Here is a 19901-nt window from a genome sequence, read left to right as displayed (position 1 = left end):
TCTTATTCTTGAAACTGATCTAGAAATTTGAAATTATTTCCAAATAAGAGGTTTTGAAAAACAGTAAAGAGAGCAAATTGGGGAAGAGAAAAAAAAAAGAATAACTTTTTTAATTAGGAAAGACTATCCACTCTTCGCTGCCGATCAGCCAGCCCTGCTGTTTCCCAGCTCTAGCACAGGCCCCAGCATCTGTCTGGTCACTGCTGCTCCCACCCCATGCTGGCTGCATGTCTTGTTCTCTGTGGCCCAGGCATATAATGAAAGCACCACTCGAATCTGGTCCCTTGCCCACCTAAAATGCTTTGAAGTACCCTGTTGTGAGGGAGGGTAAATCCTCACCTGGGCCCAGGAGGCTGTCTGCTCTCGTTCATTCCCGCCTGCAGCCCTGCTTTCCTGTTACAATGACCTGTTATCTTCTCCAAAGCCCAATGCTCCTTCCCTTCTCAGGGCCTTTGCACATGTTGTCCCCTCTGCCTCAGCTGTCTCCCCTCCCACCCACCATCCCTATGCCTCATAACACCTTAACATCTGCCCTCTCTCCAGGTGGACACACAAATGCCACATCCTCAGGGAAATGTCTCTTAAGCCTAAGTAGTCCCAATATATGCTCCCATAGTACCCTTGACTTCTTTTCATAACACTTACATGGTTTGCAAGTATATATTTATTTGCAAGATTCTTTGTAGTTGTCTTTTTTTTAAAAAAAAATCACATACAAATTGACTATTTGGATCCCATGCGCTGGTTACCACACCAGTACTGAATCCCTTGCAGCTACTGCAGATACAAAATATTGGACTGGGGCTTCTCTGGTGACGCAGTGGTTGAGAGTCCGCCTGCAGATGCAGGGGAAACGGGTTCGTGCCCCGGTCCGGGAGGATCCCACATGCCGCGGAGCGGCTGGGCCCGTGAGCCATGGCCGCTGAGCCTGCGCGTCCTGAGCCTGTGCTCCGCAGCGGGAGAGGCCACAGCAGTGAGAGGCCCGTGTACCGAAAAAAATATATATATATCGGACTGGAATGTTAGCGGTACAGTAAAATCCCAACCCCTTGTCTTTTTTTTTTTTTTTTCTTTTTTTTTTTTGCGGTACGCGGGCCTCTCACTGCTGTGGCCTCTCCCATTGCAGAGCACAGGCTCCGGACGCGCAGGCTCAGTGGCCATGGCTCACGGGCCCAGTGGCTCCGAGGCATGTGGGATCCTCCCGGACCGGGCACAAACCCGCGTCCCCTGCATCGGCAGGCAGACTCTCAACCACTGCGCCACCAGGGAAGCCCCTTTTTGCATTTTTTAAAACGTCTTTATTGGAGTACAATTGCTTTACAATGGTGTGTTAGTTTCTGCTTTATGACCAAGTGAATCAGCTATACGTATACACGTTCCCATAACTCCTCCCTCTTGCGTCTCCCTCCCACCCTCCCTATCCCACTCCTCTAGGTGGTCACAAAACACTGAGCTGCTCTCCCCGTGCGATGCGGCTGCTTCCCACTAGCTGTCTAGTTTACATTTCCTTGTCTTCTATGGAATGATTGGGACCAAGATTTTCAGTAAAATTAACATCTAGAAAAGCAGAAACTGGCAGTTCATTATCACGATTTTATTAAAAGTATATAATGATGTTCTCTGTGGATAACGGCTGGAGGTGAAACTCACCAGTGGTTCCTATTTTTTTCCTCAGTAGTGAATTCGGATTAACCAGGGGTCACTGACACTTTCATAAACACAGGAATCTCCCAAAGCTTCTTTCATGCAACTTTGTGAATTTTGCATTTCCAGTAAAATAGTCATCGCTTAGCTGGCTACCTTATTGTGAAACTAAAAAATAAGAATATGTGGTGATGGTTGCATAACAATGTGAATGTACTTAATACCACTGAACTGTACACCTGAAAATGCGCAAGATGGTACATTTTATGTTATGTGTATCTTACCACAATTTAAAATTTTTTAAATAAAAATGTGAAAGCACTTAATAAAATGTAAAGTGCAGTTCAAACGTGAGGTTCAGGGGCTTCCCTGGTGGCGCAGTGGTTGAGAGTCCGCCTGCCGATGCAGGGGACGCGGGTTCGTGCCCCGGTCCGGGAAGATCCCACATGCTGCGGAGCGGCTGGGCCCGTGAGCCATGGCCGCTGAGCCTGCGCGTCCGGAGCCTGTGCTCCGCAACGGGAGAGGCCACAACAGTGAGAGGCCCGCGTACCGCAAAAAAACAAAAAAACGTGAGGTTCAGTGTAATGGAGAGGGTCAACCAAAACAGTGCTGCTGGTATTTATATCATGAGCACTATGGGCGGCCATCTGGTTAGAATCTATGTCCTCCCATAACCTCAAAGCTTCCTGAGGGTGGGACCACGTCACCTTGGTTGGCCTTCATAACCCTGGCACTTGGCACAAGTATTCATTAAATAAATGCCTCCTTCTAGTCTATTCCTTTTATCATTCCTGGCAACTTTCCAGTAAGACCAAGACCGCTCCACGTATTCATTCTATGGACATTCCTGGAGGGCTTGTGAAGTGCCTGGTGCCGTGCTGGGTGCAGGGGTCCAGGAACAGGGTACATCTTCTGCCTTCACGGACCCGAGGTCTAGTGAGGGAGGCAGATTGAATGAGAATCTTTGCAGTGGATGTGACAAGAGCCATCATGGAGACATGAACTCAGTCTTGGAAAGTCAGGAAACAGTTCCCCAAAGCAGTGACATCTTAGCTGGTTATCAAAGGAGTCAGAGGAATTTCCTGGGGTAGCACGGAAGGCAGAGAGAATGGCAGCAACACAGGCAGAGATGCCAGAAAGAGCCCAGCGTTTCCAGAAAGGTGGAGACGAGAGGGTCCAAATGTTGGAAGGGTCTCAGGGGCAGACTAAGGGGGAGTGAGGTCTGACCTTCATCTTTCAGATCATAGGGAGCCATTGAAGGCTTCAGGACAGAGGAGAGATGTGGTCAGATCTGAGTTTCAGCAAGATCTCTCCAGGGCGGTCAGGTGGATGTATTGGAGGAGGGAGACAGGAGGCAGGGAGGCCAGGGAGGAGGCTGTGATGAAAGTCTAGGTGAAAATGTTTATACGGTTGTCCACAGACTACATACAAAACAGTAACTTCACAGTGGAGAAGCCTGGAGGCTCCCTTAACCAAGAGAGCAGTTAACATCTCCAACAATGAGACAGATCAACACATGCTTCCAGATAACAATGCCCTAAGGAGGATACAACATTACTCCTGGGCCATTCCTGCCAAAAAAGGCACAACCTGAGTGTAATTGAACAGAAATAGCAGACAAACAAAACTGAAGGATGTTCTAGGAAATCGGCCTGTAATCTTAAGGTCAAGAAATTTAAGGAAAGACTAAAAACTGTTCTAGAATGAAGGAGGCTAAAGAGATATGGTAACTGGTACTTCCCTGGTAGCGCAGTGGTTAAAAATCCACCTGCCAATGCAGCAGACGTGGGTTCGAGCCCTGGTCTGGGAAGATCCCACATGTCGTGGAGCAACTAAGCCCGTGGGCCACAACTACTGAGCCTGCTCTCTAGAGCCCATGAGCCACAACTACTGAGCCCACGCACCAAAACTACTGAGCCTGCGCTCTACAGCCCACAGGCCACAACTACTGAGCCCGTGTGCCACAACTACTGAAGCCCATGGGCTTAGAGCCCGTGCTCTGCAGAAAGAGAAGGCATTGCAATAAGAAGCGCACGCACCGCAGCGAAGATCAGCCCCCGCTCGCCGCAACTAGAGAAAAGCCTGCGTGCAGCAACGAACACCCAATGCAGCCAAAAATAAATGAATTAATTTAATTAAATTACTTAAAATAAAAATAAATAAATAAAGAGATACGGTAACTAAACCTGACACATGGACCTGGATTGGATTCTAGACAAGAATACAAAAAGCTGTCATTACACAAGTGACAAAATTTGAATATGGATTAGATAACAGTATTGGATTAATGTTAAATGTCCTCATTTTGATAACTGAACTGCAGTCATGTAAAAGAATGTCCATGATCATAGGAAATACACACAGAAGCATTTAAGGGAAGAGATTACAATGTCTCCAACTTACTCTCAAATAACTTAAAACACACGCACTATGCAAAAATGTATATACACACACACACAGAGAAAATTATAAATATATTTATATATCCACATAAAGAAGAAATGACAAAACATATGGTGATTTAAACGATAAACAATTAAGTGGATCTGGGTAAAAGATAGACAGAAGTCCCTTAGACTATTCTGACAATTTTTCTGTAAATCTGAAATTATATCAAAATAAAAGATTATCTTCCTCAAAATGTTAAACATAGAATTACCATATGACCCAGCAATCCCATTACTATATACCCAAGAGAAATATATCCACCCCAAAATGTTGATAGCAGCATTATTCGCAATAGCCACAAAGTAAAAACAACTTAAATGTCCATCAACTGATGAATGGAAAATTAAATGTGGTATGTTCATACAACGGAATCTTATTTGGTAATAAAAAAGAATGAAGTTCTGACACATGCTATAATGTGGACAAGCCTTGAACATATTATGCTAAGTGAAATAAACCAGGCATAAAAGCAATGTTGTACGATTCCATTTATAAGAAATGTATAGAATATGAAAACCCATAGAGACAGAAATTAAATTAGTGGTTGTCAGAAGCTGCAGGCATTGCCAGGAAATAAGGAGTGACTGATTTGGGGGGTGATGAAAATGTTTTAGAATCAACCGTGGTGATAGTTGTACACGTTTGTGAATATACTGAAAACCATTGAATTGTACCTGTAAATGGGTGAATTGTATAGTATTTGAATTATATCTCATGAAAACAGCTATTTTAGAAATAAAATGTTACCAAAAAATGAAAACTATAATCAATGAAAAAGCCCAGACAAGGAGTGATAAAGTCTGAGCCAAGGGAGCTGCTGGGGGACAGGGACCCCACACCTCCAGGCATCGTGGTCATTCAGCTCCTGACGCTCACAGACTACTTGGGGGCCTCTCAGACGCCCACCCCGCTGGCTGTCTCGGTCTCTCTTTGACCAGTAATGCCGTGTCCTTCCTGTCTCCCTTCAGCCTGGGTGAAGGTGAAGCCCCTTCCAATGAAGGCTTGCCCTTGCCCAGCCCACCCAGGCTGGCAGCCCAGCACCGCCTCTGAGCAACCAGCCATGACCCCAGGCCTGTCTGCGGCCACACTCACCTCCGGCTGAAGGCCAGGTCCATGACCCTCCGCTGTTTGTGCCAGCGTTCATAGTCGCATTCGGACACTAAGCCTTGGCCAAACAGCCTGCGGAAGAGACAAACGCTTGATGTGAGCAACGGGGTGAAGGAATGAGAATTGACTGCCTGATGGGGTCGGGTCACCTTTTGGGGTGATGAAGATGTTCTAGAACCAGACAATGGTGATGGTTGCACCACACGGTGAATGTAACAATGCCACTGAATTGTAATTCCAATGCGGTCAAAATGGTGAATTTTATGTGATGTGAATTTTACCGTAATACATACATACATACGTAAGGGTGATTGTGTGCCCCGACCTCAGTGACCCCTGCATTCCCACCTGCCATCCGGAGGGGAAAGGACGAGAAGGAAGGTGCTGGTGACAAGAGCGGTGACCACCACAGATGGCCCCTGTTGTGCGCTCGGCAGCCAGGGTATTGGGACTGAATGCTACATCCAAAACTCTGGACCCTGTGAACCCTCCACTTGCAGCCAGAGGCTCTCCTGGCCTCGCCCCAGACACCTCGCATCTTACCTCTCACCAAACACAGTCTGGATCGCGTGGTACATCTTGGAGTCCTTGTTGTACTTGGTTGACATCAGGAACTTCTAAACATCCCCAGAAAAACAACATGAGCTCGTGCACCCATGAGAGGCTGCAGAAGACTCAGCAGTTTTCTTGTCTCTTACGAAACACATCTCCAAATAATCACCCTGAGCTGAGGGCCAGCTACGGCGTGGATGCTCATATGGTGACCTCACCTACTCCCTCCGGAAGTCCTGTCTTTCAGGGATGAGGAAAGCGGGGCACAGAGCGGTGAAGTGATTTTTTCCTGTGGTCACACAGCTGGGGACTGATGTAGGGTGGCTTCCTCACTCCAGTGCCCACACTCAGGAGCCCACACCACGCCACCTTCCAAAGTGGCAACAAGAAAAGGCCTGGGCTGCTCTGAAACCAGAGTGGGGAAGGGGAGAAGCCTGGTGGGAGGGCTTCTAGGACACAGGAGAGACATTCAGCACAGATTCAGTGTTGTTAGTGCCAACCCAGCCGTGGAAGTCAAGGAAGGCTTCCTGGAGGAAGGGTCCACTTCCTCACCAAGAGCAGGAGGGTAGCAACAGTAACATTAGCTAGCAGCTTTTGAGGCAGCACAGCCCAGGGGTTGACAGCTCAGGCTGTGGGTTCCACTGGCTTAAATCTGAATCTGGCTCAAATATTTCACCCTACCACTTGCCAACTCTATGACCCTGGGTGAGTTACTCACCTCCTCTGCCCCTGTTTCCTTATTTTACAAGATGGGATTCGGGAGAGTACCTGCCTGGTAGGGTTGCTGTGAAGAGAAAATTGTTTCTACGTGAAAAGTGCAGAGAATGGCACCTGGCACACAGCAGGTGCTCCGTGAATGCCCAATGCACACCAGCGCCCTAGAGCTCATTTAATGCCCAATCAACCCTAAGACGTGGGTGGTATTTTTATGCTTATCGTACATCTAGGTGAAAAACGGAAGTTTAAAACTGGCCCAGGGTCACCACATGGTAAATGGTGGACATAGGATTTGAATCCAGGCAATTTGCTGTGGGGCGAGGGGAGAGAAAGCTGTGATACAGGCAGGAGAACCCCTGTCACATGGTGGTGCATTCAGGCGGAGGAGTGGAGGTGTGGAGGCGGGGGAGGGGCAGCAGCAGGTGGGCTGGAGAGGCTGCTGGGCCAGACCCCCGAAGCCTGCCCTGCGGGACACTTGGCTTTACCCTGTGGGCACTGGGACGCAGTAAGGTGACATCTCTGCTATCCATTAAACCCAGGGGCTGCTGGTGACTGTGGACTCAGCTCCTGGGAATCTAAGCCAAATTTTCAGCTCAAAGGAAACCCCAGAAATGTTGACTTCAGCTCACAAGCCACATCCCGGGGACCCCACCTCTACCCCCAAACTGTCATTTGTAAACCAAGTTCTGTCACTATCCTACGCCTGCTGGTTTCCTCTTCTGCAAAAAGGCCTTGGCAGTAAAGGCCCACCTCCCAGGACCTACTCAAATACCTCTGAGTAGTCCAAGGTCTGTGCCAGCCCTTCCCAACCTGAACTGAGGAGCACCCCCTGAGGCAGAACAGCCTCGGCACAGTCTCTGACCAGGGTCCCCACAGCCTGCTGTCCCTGGAACCACAGATCCTTTGTTTGGCCCAGTGAGCTGGGCTCTGGGACCTGAGGGATGCACAGGGAACCCCCAGCACCTTGCTGCCTTCTCCTGTTGCCCATCTGACAGTGCACTTCTGCCCATGGAGGAGTAACTGCTAGGCACTTTCCCTCCGGCCATAAACAGCCAGAAAAATAAGCAAAAATTATGCAATGTCTGCTTTTAGACAGTGGGCAGTGAACCATGACAGAAGGAAAAGGGGAAAAAAAAAAAAAAAAAAGACAAGAGCCCTACAATATAGGAGCCCTACAGCTTTCTGCCCAGAGGCAATTTTAGGACAAAGGCACTTAGAGAATAAACTCAAATACAGCCCAGCAGGCTTTCCAAATTGATAAGACAGAGGTCAGAGTCCAGGCAGGCCAGAAAAGCCTAGAATTTGTAGGGCAGAGGACTCAAGAGGAGGGAGCTATGCAGAGAAGGAGGTCCTGTGCAGAAATCTGCACAGGGATCCCCTGTATGTTTGTATAACTACCAATCTGGGCATGTGTAGAGTGAAACTCCACAAGACCGGGTAAAAAACTTCTGGGGAAAGGAGAGTTACTGGGTAACTATAGGCTAAACAATTCTCAGAGCTCAAACAAGCTCAGAATTGTTCAAGTCCCCATTGGCCACAGTTAAACCTCAGACACAAGGCCTTTATTAGAGTCCTCAGAAGAGTTACTCCTTAGTCGTGGGGCTAAACTAGCTCTAGAGTAAAAGCCTACACTTGATCAACCCTCAAAAGCCTTAAAGCAACCTGGAGAGGATCGAAGTGATCTGCCAGAATGAAGTCCAGCACTCTTTAAAGGAGTAAAACAGAACTGAGCACTCAGCAATGTACAAGTCACAATGTCCATTGTGCAGCATAAAATCACTAGACATGCCAAAGAGCAGGAAAATCTGACCTATAACCAAGCCTAGAAATAATGGAGATGACGGAATTCACAGACAAGAACTTTAACACATTTATTACAATTTTACAAATATGCTCAAGGAACCCACATATCCAAGAAGTTCAAAGAATCCTACATAGAATTAACACAAAGAAAGGCACACCAAGGTGGATCATAATCAAATTTCTGAGCCCAGTGATAAAGAGAAATTCTTAAAAGTAAACAGAGATGAAGTGATATAATATTATTTGAAGATAGATTGATATAAGTTAAAGATTATCCTATGAATCCTAGGACAACCACAAAGAGAGAGAAAGAGGCTAATAAGACAATAGTGGATATAAAATGGAATACTAAAACATACTCAATCTAAAAGGCAGGGGAAAGGAGGAAAAGGGAACAAAAAACAGGTGGATCAAATAGAAAACAAACAACAGCATGGTATATTTAAACTTAACCACATCAATAATTACATTAAATGTAAATGACCTAAGCACTCCAATTAAAAGGCAGAGATTTTCAGATTGAGTGAAACAGCAAAACTCCACTATATGCTATCTATAAGAAACCCACTTGAAATATAAAATTCCAGATAGGTTAAAAGTAAAAGGATAGGGCTTCCCTAGTGGCACAGTGGTTAAGGGTGCACCTGCCAATTCAGGGGATGGAGGTTCGAGCCCTGGTCCGGGAGGATCCCACATACCACAGAGCAACAAAGCAACTAAGTAGTTGTGTGCCACAACTACTGAGTCTGCGGTCTAGAGCCCACGAGCCAGAACTGCTGAGCCTGCATGCCACAACTACTGAAGCCCACATGCCTAGAGCCTGTGCTCTGCAACAAGAGAAGCCACCACAATAAGCACACACACCTCAATGAAGAGTAGCCCCCACTTGCCGCAACTAGAGAAAACCCACATGCAGCAACAAAGATCCAGCACAGCCAAGAATAAATAAGTGAAATAAATTTTTAAAAATAAATAATAATAAAAAGTAAAAGGATAGAGGGAATTCCCTGGCAGTCCAGTGGTTAGGACTCTGCGCTTCCACTGTAGGGGGCATGGGTTCGATCCCTGGTCAGGGAACTAACATCCTGCATGCCACATGGCATGGCCAAAAAGAAAGGAAAAGGATAGAAAAAGATATGTCATGAAACACTAAACATAAGACAGCTGGAGTGGCTATATTAATACCAAACAAAATATACTTCAGGAAGTGGAATACTACCAAGGAAAAAGGGGAAATTTCTAAAGATAAAGGGATCAATTCATCACAAAGATATAACTTTGCTTAATGTGTACACACCTGGTAACTCAACTTCAAAATACATGAATCAAAATTGATAGAACTGAGAGCAAAAATAGACAATTCCATGATGGGGTCAGAGAGTTTAACACTCCTCTCTCAGTAGAGAGTAATTTACTTTCTGCATGCTAGAACGTGTAGAAAGTAAATTAGTAATGATTTAGAAGATTCAAACAACACTATCAACAAACTTCACCTAACTGACATTTCTAAAACACTCCAACAATTACAGAACATATGTTTTTTTTTTAAGTGCTCACAAACGTTCACAAATATAGACCATATACTAGGCCATACAACAAGCTTCAATTAATTTTAAAGGATTGAAATCATGAAGAACACTTTCTCTGACCTTACAGAATTAAATTAGAAATCAATAAAAGAAAAATATCTGGAACATCTTATAATACTTAGAAATTGAATAACACACGTTTAAATAATCCATGGTTCAAAGAAGTAATCACAAGGGAATTAAGAAATTATTTTAAACTGAATGAAAATAAAAGCACAACATATTGAAATGTGTGGTATATTTGTGCTAAAGTAGGGCTTACAGGGAAACGTAAAGCTTTAAATGCCTATATTAGAAAGGAAACAAAATCTAAAATCAATTATCTAAGCTATCACCTTAAAAAATTAGAACAAGAACAAACTGAAAGTGAGTAGAGGAAGGAAATAAAAAGGAGCAGAAATTGGGGCTTCCCTGGTGGCACAGTGGTTGAGAGTCCGCCTGCCGATGCAGGGGATGCGGGTTCGTGCCCCGGTCCGGGAGGATCCCATGTGCCGCGCAGCGGCTGGGCCCGTGAGCCATGGCCGCTGAGCCTGCGTGTCTGGAGTCTGTGCTCCGCAACGGGAGAGGCCACAACGGTGAGGCCCGCGTACCGCAAAAAAAAAAAAAAAAAAAAAGAGCAGAAATCAATAAAATAGGAAACAAACAATGGAGAAAACCAATAAACCAAAGGTGGGTCTTTGAAAAGATGAATATGATTGAAAAACCTCTTGCCAGCTTGTTCAATAAGATAAAAGAAAACCCAAATTACTGTTCTCAGGAACGAAAGAGGGGACATTTCCAGAGATCCAGTAGACATGATAAAGATAATAAATAAATATTGTGGACAACTTTTTATCAGTAATTTCAACAATTTAGGAGAAATTCCTTGAAAGATACAAAACTCAAGAAAAAATAGAAAATCTTAATAACCATATATCAACTTTAAAAATTGACTGCATAATTTAAAGAAAACAAAAACACTTCCCTCAAAGAAAATGCCAAGCCCAGATGGCTTCACTAGTAAATTCTATCAAACATTAAAGGAAGAAATAACACTACTCCTATACAAACTCTTTCAGAAAACAGAGGAGAGGGAACATTTCCCAACTCATCTTATGAGGCCTATTAACCTGATCCCAAAGCCAGGGATCAAGAGAAGAAAAAATATAGAAACAAAAATTCTTAACAAAAGATGAGCAAATCGTATCCATGTATCCAGGAACAAATTGTATCATGACCAGGAAGTGCTGATTTAACACTTAAATGCTAAGCAATGTAATTCATCATATTAATGTATGTCTTTCAAGTTCTTATCTCATTGAGCATCATGAAGGTCTTGTGTATGGTTTTTGGTAGCATGCTTTAAAAAGTCTTAAGGCATGTGTCTGTATTTGCAGTGAAACTTTTTAAAAATAAAATGACTTAACATCCTGTTAGAGACACCATGGTCATTCAACTTGTCTTGTGAACTAGACCCCAAGTTGTATTTTATCCCCCTTAGTGTCACCACAGCCACTGCCTAAGCAGAGCGTCATCCCCGCACATCAGCTCAGTACTCACCGTGAGAATCACAGCACAATCATTTATTGAGCACTTGCTGTGTGCCATGCGTGGGCTAGATGGTTCACACACATTATTTCAGTTCCATTCTTTTTTAAATTTTATTTTATTGGGGTATAGTTTTTTACAATGTTGTATTAGTTTCTACTGTACAGCGAAGTGGAGTTCCCTGTGCTATGCAGCAGGTTCTCGTTAGTTATCTATTTTATACATATTAGTGTATATATATGTCAATCCCAATCTCCCAATTCATCAGTTCCATTCTTATAAGCACCTGTAAGAGAGGCATCATCCCTATTTTACAGATGAGGAAATTATGGCTCAGAGTGAAACAGTAATTTGTCCAGGGTTCCATAGCCAGTTGGTGGCAGAGCCCAGATTTAAGCCCAGTTCTGCCAACTGGCCATTCTTAGTACTTACATGGCAGACACCAGCCTGCACATATTATAGGCCAACTAATGCTGCCTGTCTCTGTTTCCTCACCTCTAAAATGGGGACTAATAAGAGTCCCTACCCCTCTGTGGATTAAATGGGTTAATAATTGTGAAGCACATAGAAAAGTGCATGTTGAAGCATCTTTTGACCCTTTATTTGTTAAATAAATGGATCAATATTTAGTTCCCATCATAGTCTTCAAAGAAAGGGGTTATAATTCCACCTCGCAGATGAAGGAACTTCTAAGAGAGGTGAACTAACCAGACACGTGTGCACCAGCTGGGTAAAACTCCCAACCCAGAAGAGTCTAACAATAACTCACTGTCCACATCAAACAGCCCTGCTTTTAGGAGGTCCCCAACCCCACTGCCAAAAAGTGGGTGGTTAGAGGGGAAGATGCTGTCCCCTTCAGGATCCTTGGGAAACCAGCCCAAATGCGCGTGACTCTGGAACGTTTCTCCCACAGTCCCTGGGGTAGACTTTCATGCACCCATCCCAGGGAGGAGGAGGGCTCCCCTCGGAAACCACTCTGTCTCCTACCTTGACCGACTCGGGGCTCGTGACGATGACCGAGGTTTTGTGGAAGACATTGACCCGCACGACAGGTCCGTACTTCTTAGCCCTGGGAACCAAAGTGATGCAAAGGAGGCTGTCAGCTACCAGAGATGTGAATGTCATCAGTCAGCCCAGGCTCAGCTGGAGAAACAGGGCATCCCATCCCTGGGGGTGGGGGTGGGGGGGGCAGGTCTCAGCAGGGGTCTGGGGCCAAGGTTCTGCCTTGCTGCTGACTCACTGCTGAGTCGCATCCCCCACTGCCCTCAGTCTCCAAATCCATGAAATAGGGTCGCTACCCTCCTCCTTTGCCCCAAAAGGTTGTGCTGGGAATCAAGCAATATCACGTCTCTGAAAAGTGTAAAGCGCCACCCTAAACAATGACTGTTACCTAGTCACACCCCCACCCAATTTACAGATGAAGAAACTGAGGCTCAGAGAGCTTCTGATGCCTGGTCTAAGGCCACGCAGTTGGCAAAAGGCAGAGCTTGCCTTCTGAACCACCCTTGTGTGCCTCAGAGTAGGAACTGCTGGGGGTGGGAGTGACCTGGGCTGGGGAGGTGGGTGTGTGCCGGACTGGGGGTTAGGGGATTGGGGGAAGCTGGCTCATGAGGGGCAGAGACTGGAGTAGGGGCAACAAATGACAAGTTAGGACCCACCAATCCAAAAACATATCTTGGAGCACGCGGCCACAAACCTCATCCTTTTTCCAAAAGTAGGGGAGGTGTCCTAGAAGGAAACTAGAAGAAATGGGAAACATTAAGATGACCAGAAGTCACCATCAAAGAATGCTCCCTTCCCCACAGGACCTTGTGAAGTTGGCATTAACAGGCCCACTTCACAGATGGGAGGACTGAGGCACGGAGAGGTACAGTCCTGGCTCAGGGTCACCAGGCAGGATGCAAATCCCAGTCTGACTGGCTCCGGAAGTTTTCTTAGAAAGATGGAGAGGGATAAAACCATCTCATCTCCCTGGTGCAGAGATTGGGGGCTGGCATGAGGAATAACCTGAGACATTCAGGGAACACTTACTAAATGCTGGGCACCATGATGAGCTTGACCCCATCTGAACTCCCCACACCTCCTGCAGTAGGTCTATTATTAACGTAGTTAATAGGTAGGGCAACCGAGGCTGGGAAGAGGAAGTCACCTGGCCCCAGGTGCGTGGCTGGTACCAGGGTCCCCCACAGTCCTTCTCACCAGGACGTAGTTTGGTCATGCTAACTCGGCAGTGCGATTACCAGATTGTAAACAGGCCTGTGTGGTGTCACCTTAGGCACATTCCAAGGTACTGGTGACTTCCTGTCTCCTGTTTATTCCCATCAAGTTGACTTACTACAGCTTCCAGAATGGGCGACAACAAAACTGCAGTTGGGGTTTTCTGGGTCATGGCACTCACATTCTCCTGGGAGGAGACAGAGTGAATAAATAAGTCAGTAAGTAAATAGGGAGTCAGACAGTGATGGGAGAAAAATCAGACTTGGGGGAGGTAAGGAGAGCTGGGGATGGGTGTAGGAGGATTATTGTAAATAGGCAGGTCAGGGAACATCCCTTTAAGAAGGTGACATGTGAGCTGCAAGAAGTGAGGAACTTGGCCACGTAGGTATCTGGGGGACGAACATTCCAGGCAAAGAGAATCGTAGGTGCAAAGGTCCTGAGGTAGGAGAGTGCTTGGTAAGTTCAAGGAACAGCAGGGAGGCGGTGTGGCTGGAGCAGAGTGCTTGAGGGGAACCTGGTACACGATGAGGTCACCAAGATGGGGGGAAGATTGTGTACGGCCTTGGGGGCTGTTATCCAAACTATTTCTTTGAGCTTGGTGAAGTGGGGGCTACTGGAAGGTTTTGAGCAGAACAGAGATGGGATCTGAATTGGGTTTTAAATGAATTGTCCTTGCTGCTGCAGAGCTGAGAGTAAACAGGGCAGGTGTGGGGGGCAGGGGTAGAAGCAGGGGCACCAGTGAGGGGGCTGTGAGTGGAGATGAGAAGTCAGACTCTGAATGTACGTGAAGGTGGGCCAAGCCAAGGGGACCTGCTGATGGACTGGATGTGGGGGTGAGACAGGGGTCAGGGATGACCCTGGGGCTTTTGGCCTGGGCTACTAGGAGGCTGGATGGAGCCACCACTCACTAAGGTGAGGAGGACTGAGAGGGGGCCTGGTGGGGGCAGCAGACACTGTTGCCCCCACCCCCCACCCTTGTCCTTGCAGGTGGAGGGGCTTCCAAAGGCCAGAACCCGAGTCTCTGCCCTGTGCTCTCTCGGCTCTGTCCGCAGGCGGAGTAGCCTGGAAATTCCAGCTCAACACCCCCCAGAGCAGCCCTCCATCAACGATCCCCTCTCCCTCCACCTCGTGGTGGGGTGGGGGGAGCCTGTGTTCCACCGGGTCCCAGAGTTCGCCAGGGGGGTTGCATCTCAGTTGCCCCCAGAGGTAATTTGCTTTATCGACCTTCTGACCTTCTCTCTCCATCCAGTCCCTAACCCCACCAGGATCACCCCTCCCAAACGACTTACACTTCAATTCTTGTCTCAGGATCGGCTTCTGGGAACCAACCTGAGACAAGTGGATGGAACTGAGAGCCAGCCTTGGAGCGGTTGGGTGTGCGCTGCCCATCTAACACAGAAGGGAAGCAGGCAGGTAGGCACCTGAGGCTGCAGTTCAGGGAAGAGCTCCCAGCTAGAGATGTCAATGCGAGACTCCTCAGCAGAGAAGTGGTGTTGACAGACTGGGTTAGACCACAAGGGGTGGGTGTAGACAGGGAAGAGGCCCCAAGAGTGAGGCACTGTTGGGGGGACAGACAGTAAAGGGACAACCAGCCAGGAAGACTGAGCAGGAGATGCAGGGGAGAGAGAGGGGGAAACCTGAGAACAAAGGCTTCAAGGAGGAGGTAGGCGTGCGCCCTGCCCCCGAGCAGCGGAGTGGCAGGGCAAGATGGGGACCAAGTGCTGACCATGCGTCTAGCTCCACGGAGGTCACTGGGCCTTGATCAAACCCTGTTGGGTGGAGAGGTGGGGGCCAGAGCCTGACGGGCGGTGGATTCAAGAGAGAAGGGGAGGGAGGAACAGGGGCCGGAGACAGGCAGACTTCGGACGGGGGTGTTGCTGTGGGCGTGCAAAGCTGGGATAGGGGGGCGGCAGCTGGAGCGAATGAGGGGGAAGAGGTTTGTGTTACTGCCTATTACATAAAAATAGGAATGATGCAGAAGAGAAGGAAAAGTGATGACGGAGGAGAGGGGGCATTGCTGGAGCCTCGGAGCAGTGGGGGGGGGGGGGGCGGGCATCCTTGGCCAGGAGCACCGAGGTCCCAGGGGGGAAGGCACGTGGGCTCAGCGCAGGCCAGGGGGCTGATGTTGCGGCAGAGCCCTGGAAGGAAGTTGTCTCAGGCTGTTCATTTGCTCAGGGAAGTAGGAGGCGAGAATAAAGGCTGAGCGTGCGCTGGCTGGCACGGGAGGTGAGGGACTGAGGGGAGAGCAGGTGGGCGGGGCCTGTGCTAGGAAGCTCGGCGGGGCGCCGGGCAGCCACGCCCACTCGAGGGGAGTGGCTTTGAACTTACACCCCCCCGCCTGCAGCAAGATGGACCGTGGACATCACACATGACTGGCTGTATTTCCAGAATAATCTAGTACCCATGGTCACTCCCCAAAGCTGCAGGTTTGGAGAGAATATTCTGTTTTGAGTCACCTGAGTGAGAACAGAGTCTGGACCCTCCTCACCTTCACAGGCCTGAGAGTCTCCACCCTAAGCACCGGAGTCCAGAGCCACCTGGGGAGGCACGTGAGTGACACCTCAAGAAGGTCAAGGGCATGGCGTGGCGTGGGGTCCTCGCTGCCAGGCAAGAAAGGAGCCTACGACCCGTTCCTTCCTGTTCCTGCAGGGGGCGCTGGGGCGGGGGGCGAAGGCAGGGCCCGGAGACCAGGGGTTAGAAACCAGCAGATGAGGGATGATGGAAGGAGGGGATGGGAGACTCCTGGGATGGGGAGGGGCGGACCGAAGCCCACCTGGTGTGCCCCTGGTGGTAGACGGGATATGGCAGAGCAACCCAGGGAGAGAGGAGAGGGAAAAATCCCCTCCCCTGCCCGGTCCCCAGCACGCATGGTTTCCTATAACCCTGCGACAGGCACAGTGGGAATCCGAGGTTTCCTGTGGGCAGAGAAAGTTTGGGACAGTACTGGAGCAGAAGTCATCTGGAGAGCCCACTGTGAGGCCACACAGAAGGGTGGCGGGAGCCCACGAGATGGCTGAGGGGTGGGCCACCCACTAGGAGTGAGGGTGAGGGTGCGGGGCCAGGAAAGTGCCTCGCGCCAGAGGGATGCGGTGGCGAGTGCTCAGCTGGGCACGCCAAGTCCCCTGGATGCGCCGCCCAGCAGAACCAGCCGTGGGTCTCCACCATCACTGAGAAAGACCCAGCAACGGTCGAACAGCCCGCAGGCCTGGCGACTCGGCAAGCAGGAGAGGGTGGAGAGAAGCAACACCGCCCAGGAGTTTTGAAAAACTTATTACAAAAGAAATAAAAACTGGGGGAGAGAGATTTTGCATTGTCAGGTTTACATTCATCCCACACTACCAGGAGAGTGGGGGGTGATGAGGAAGCTCAGAGCAGTGACAGAGAAATACAGAGGCTACAAGTGTTTGTGTGGGATCTGAACATGGGGTCTGAGTTTTCAGCTGTTACATGGATCGTTGCAGTAGGATGTTGTCTGTAATCAGCACACAGAAGCAGGGCACTCAGGGAGGGCATCTTGCTGGTGACTCTTGCAGAATAAAGAGGATGAAGAGTGGGGCTGCGAGAGCACAGCAGCTGCCTCTTGCAGGGCAGAGGGTTCCTTGCTTGCAAGCTGGCAAAGCCCTAAAGCACACTACTGGAGAAATCAGTACACATAGATTTCTCGTCAACCGTGGTGTTGCCAATCATGGTTTGGGGATCCAGGCTCTGAATGCCAAAGCACCTGATTTATGCTAAAAAGAGGTTCCAGAACCTTCATTTAGTGCAGTTTTGTATTTGACCACCAACCAGTTTTTAACCCACAATCTTTTCGTATATGCATTTTTCAGTTGACCTCCTTAGAATAAAGAGCCCAACCCAAATTATAGTCAGCCTCCTCCACCCACCCACACACCTGTAGGTCACATGTAGATTTTGTGGTGTAAGACTTGAGGGAGAATTCAGGCATAAAAGGGAAAGATATATGGACACATGCTACTACATGGATGACCCTTGGAAACATTCTGCTAAGTGAAAGAAGCCAGACACAAAAGGTCAAATATTGTATGAGTCCATTTATATGAAATGTCCAAAACAGGCAAATCTATACACACAGAAGGCAGATTAGGTGGTTGTCAGGGGCTACGGGAGTTCCGGGGGCAATGAGGAGTGACAGCTAATGGTTATGGGGTTTCTTTTTGCAGTGATGAAAATGTGCTGGAACTAGCAGTGATGGTTGCATAACTCCGTCACTATACTAAAAAGCACTGTATTGTACATTTTAAAGGGGTAAATGTTATGGCATACATTATTTTTTTAATGCAATTTAAAAAATTGATGTGGGAAGAGTAGCCGAGAGGAGCTTGATTTAAGTTCTCTCTTCTTAAGACACAGAGATTGGCTCAGGTCTGCAGTGTTTGAAGCACTTGGGTTTATGAGAAGGTCAAGTCATGAGGAGGCCTGTCAGAATGAGCACAAAACTCATTCAATTCCAAGCTCTTGACGGCTGATTTGAAAACCTGAAAGGGTGAGAGTGTATCTAACAGAACTGGCAGGAGCCTTCCACCATCCACCTTGGATCACAGTTTATCCAGGGTCTACTGTGCATGCTGAGCGAGATGTCAGGGGCACAGCAGTGAACAAGACAGACACAGGCCTATGGGAGAGACAGACACTTAACAAGAGGTAGCACGAATAGTTACCCAATTACCATTCAGGTGACTTAGAGTTTATAAAATGAACAAAATATATTTGCGTGTGGGAGCAGGGAGGGCCTCCCTGAGGAGCTGGCATTTAAGACAAGCCTAGAAGGCTGGGGGAAGAACCATCTAGATGGAGGGGAAGACACAGCTGCGAAGTAAGGGAAAAGGGTGGGAGAGGGCACCTGGGAGGAGAGAGAGCTGGCAGGGAGAACAGTTGCCTCCCTGTGTCCCCAGCTAGAGATCTTTCCCAAACCCACCAAGCAGGGATTCAGGCTTCAAATGCCAGGGCATCCGGCTTGTGCTGGAGGTGGGTGCCTTCCAGAATGTTGGTGTCCTGAGGTTTTAAGAAGTGTGTCTAATACCCTTGTTTATTCATTCAGTCAACAAATATTTATTGAGCACCTGCAATGTCCCAGGCTCTGGGGATACACAAGTGAACACACAGTATCCCTGCCCTCCCAGGGCTCACATTCTAAAGGGGGAGACAGACAGTCAACAGGTGAACAGACAGTCAACAGGTGAACAGAAGGTAACTTCAGGGATGATGGCCCCATAAGGAGTTTGGAGCTAGGAGGTGGGCTTTACACAGGGTAGGTGGGGAAAAGGAAGACCCGGGAGGAGGGGTTCAGCTGAGGTGGGTGCATGCAGAAAGAACTGGAGGCAGCAGTGAGCAAGCATGGGGTTAGAACAGTACAGAGTGGGTTCTGAGAGCCCAGCAGGGGCCTTGCTGGCCCCAGAGTAGCCTTAATTTAGAATTAGATTTAGTTCTAAGTGATGGGAAGCCTTTGGAGCACAGAAATGACACGTCTGAATGACACAGAAATGACACTTCAGAAAGGTGAACTTCTGGTGGAGTAGGGGGGAGGTAAGGTGAGTGGGGTGAGGGCTGAGGATGGAATGGAAGTACCAAGGAGAAGACAAAAAGGAGATACCAGGACAGAAATTTTTAAAAAAGAGGGGGGATGTGACCAAAGTACAGTGTATGACAACCCAGGTTGAGTGACCCCATCCAAGTCCCAAAGTTAAGAGCACCCACTTTAGAACCAGGCTGACCTGGGTTTAAATCTAGGCTTACCAACTGTGTGACCTTGGGCAGGTGACTTTGCCTCTGCGCGCCTCAGTCTCCTCGTCTGAACGATGGGGTAACAATAGCGCCTACCTAACAGGGTTGTCGCTGCCATCACGTTTTCGGGGCCCAGCAGAGCGCGGTGGGCGCCGAGCAGCTGCTGCGGCTGTGAGTAATTTGTTACTAAGAATAGTTAGCGCCCCTCTCCCTGCCGCCGTTTCCAAGCGGCCGCGCGCAATGGCAAGGCTGGACCCGATGCCGGCTTGGACGCGGTCCCCCGGCCCCCCATGCGAGAGCCCCATCCAGGTCCCCGCCCCCACCCCCCGCTCACCTGGGCCGCGGCGGCCCGGGGATGTGCTCGTAGCGGCTGCGAGCGCGGTGCACGAAGGTGCAGCAGAGGCCGAAGACGACCAGGACGGCGCTGCCGAGCAGCATCAGCAGCCCGGGGCTCATGGCTCCGGGGCAGGCCAGGCCGGGGTCGGGGCCGGGCACGCAGGGGGCGGGAGGCCGCGAGCCGACTCAGCTGTCAGCGCCGCGCGCCGCCTCGGCCCC

General features: G+C 48.7%; 1 protein-coding gene across 1 annotated transcript in view; it reads right to left on the bottom strand.

The window, feature by feature from the left end:
* Positions 1-19893, bottom strand: part of CYP46A1 (cytochrome P450 family 46 subfamily A member 1) — a 34183-nt gene extending 14290 nt beyond the window's left edge. Inside the window, exons 1-5 of the mRNA XM_027120554.1 lie at positions 19681-19893; positions 13046-13126; positions 12375-12456; positions 5743-5816; positions 5185-5271 (exon numbers count right to left, since the gene is read on the bottom strand). Coding sequence (XP_026976355.1) covers positions 5185-5271; positions 5743-5816; positions 12375-12456; positions 13046-13126; positions 19681-19802 — 446 coding nt within the window. The 5' untranslated portion in view covers positions 19803-19893. The remainder of the gene's footprint in view (positions 1-5184; positions 5272-5742; positions 5817-12374; positions 12457-13045; positions 13127-19680) is intronic.
* Between the last annotated feature and the right edge of the window lie 8 nt (positions 19894-19901).

Source organism: Aethalodelphis obliquidens, unplaced genomic scaffold, assembly GCF_003676395.1.
Source record: "Aethalodelphis obliquidens isolate GAN/ISIS:26980383/991018 unplaced genomic scaffold, ASM367639v1 scaffold21, whole genome shotgun sequence".
NCBI classification, from domain to species: domain Eukaryota; kingdom Metazoa; phylum Chordata; class Mammalia; order Artiodactyla; family Delphinidae; genus Aethalodelphis; species Aethalodelphis obliquidens.
The sequence above is the reverse complement of the archived record's forward strand: the minus strand, read 5'-3'. Positions and strand labels throughout refer to the sequence as shown.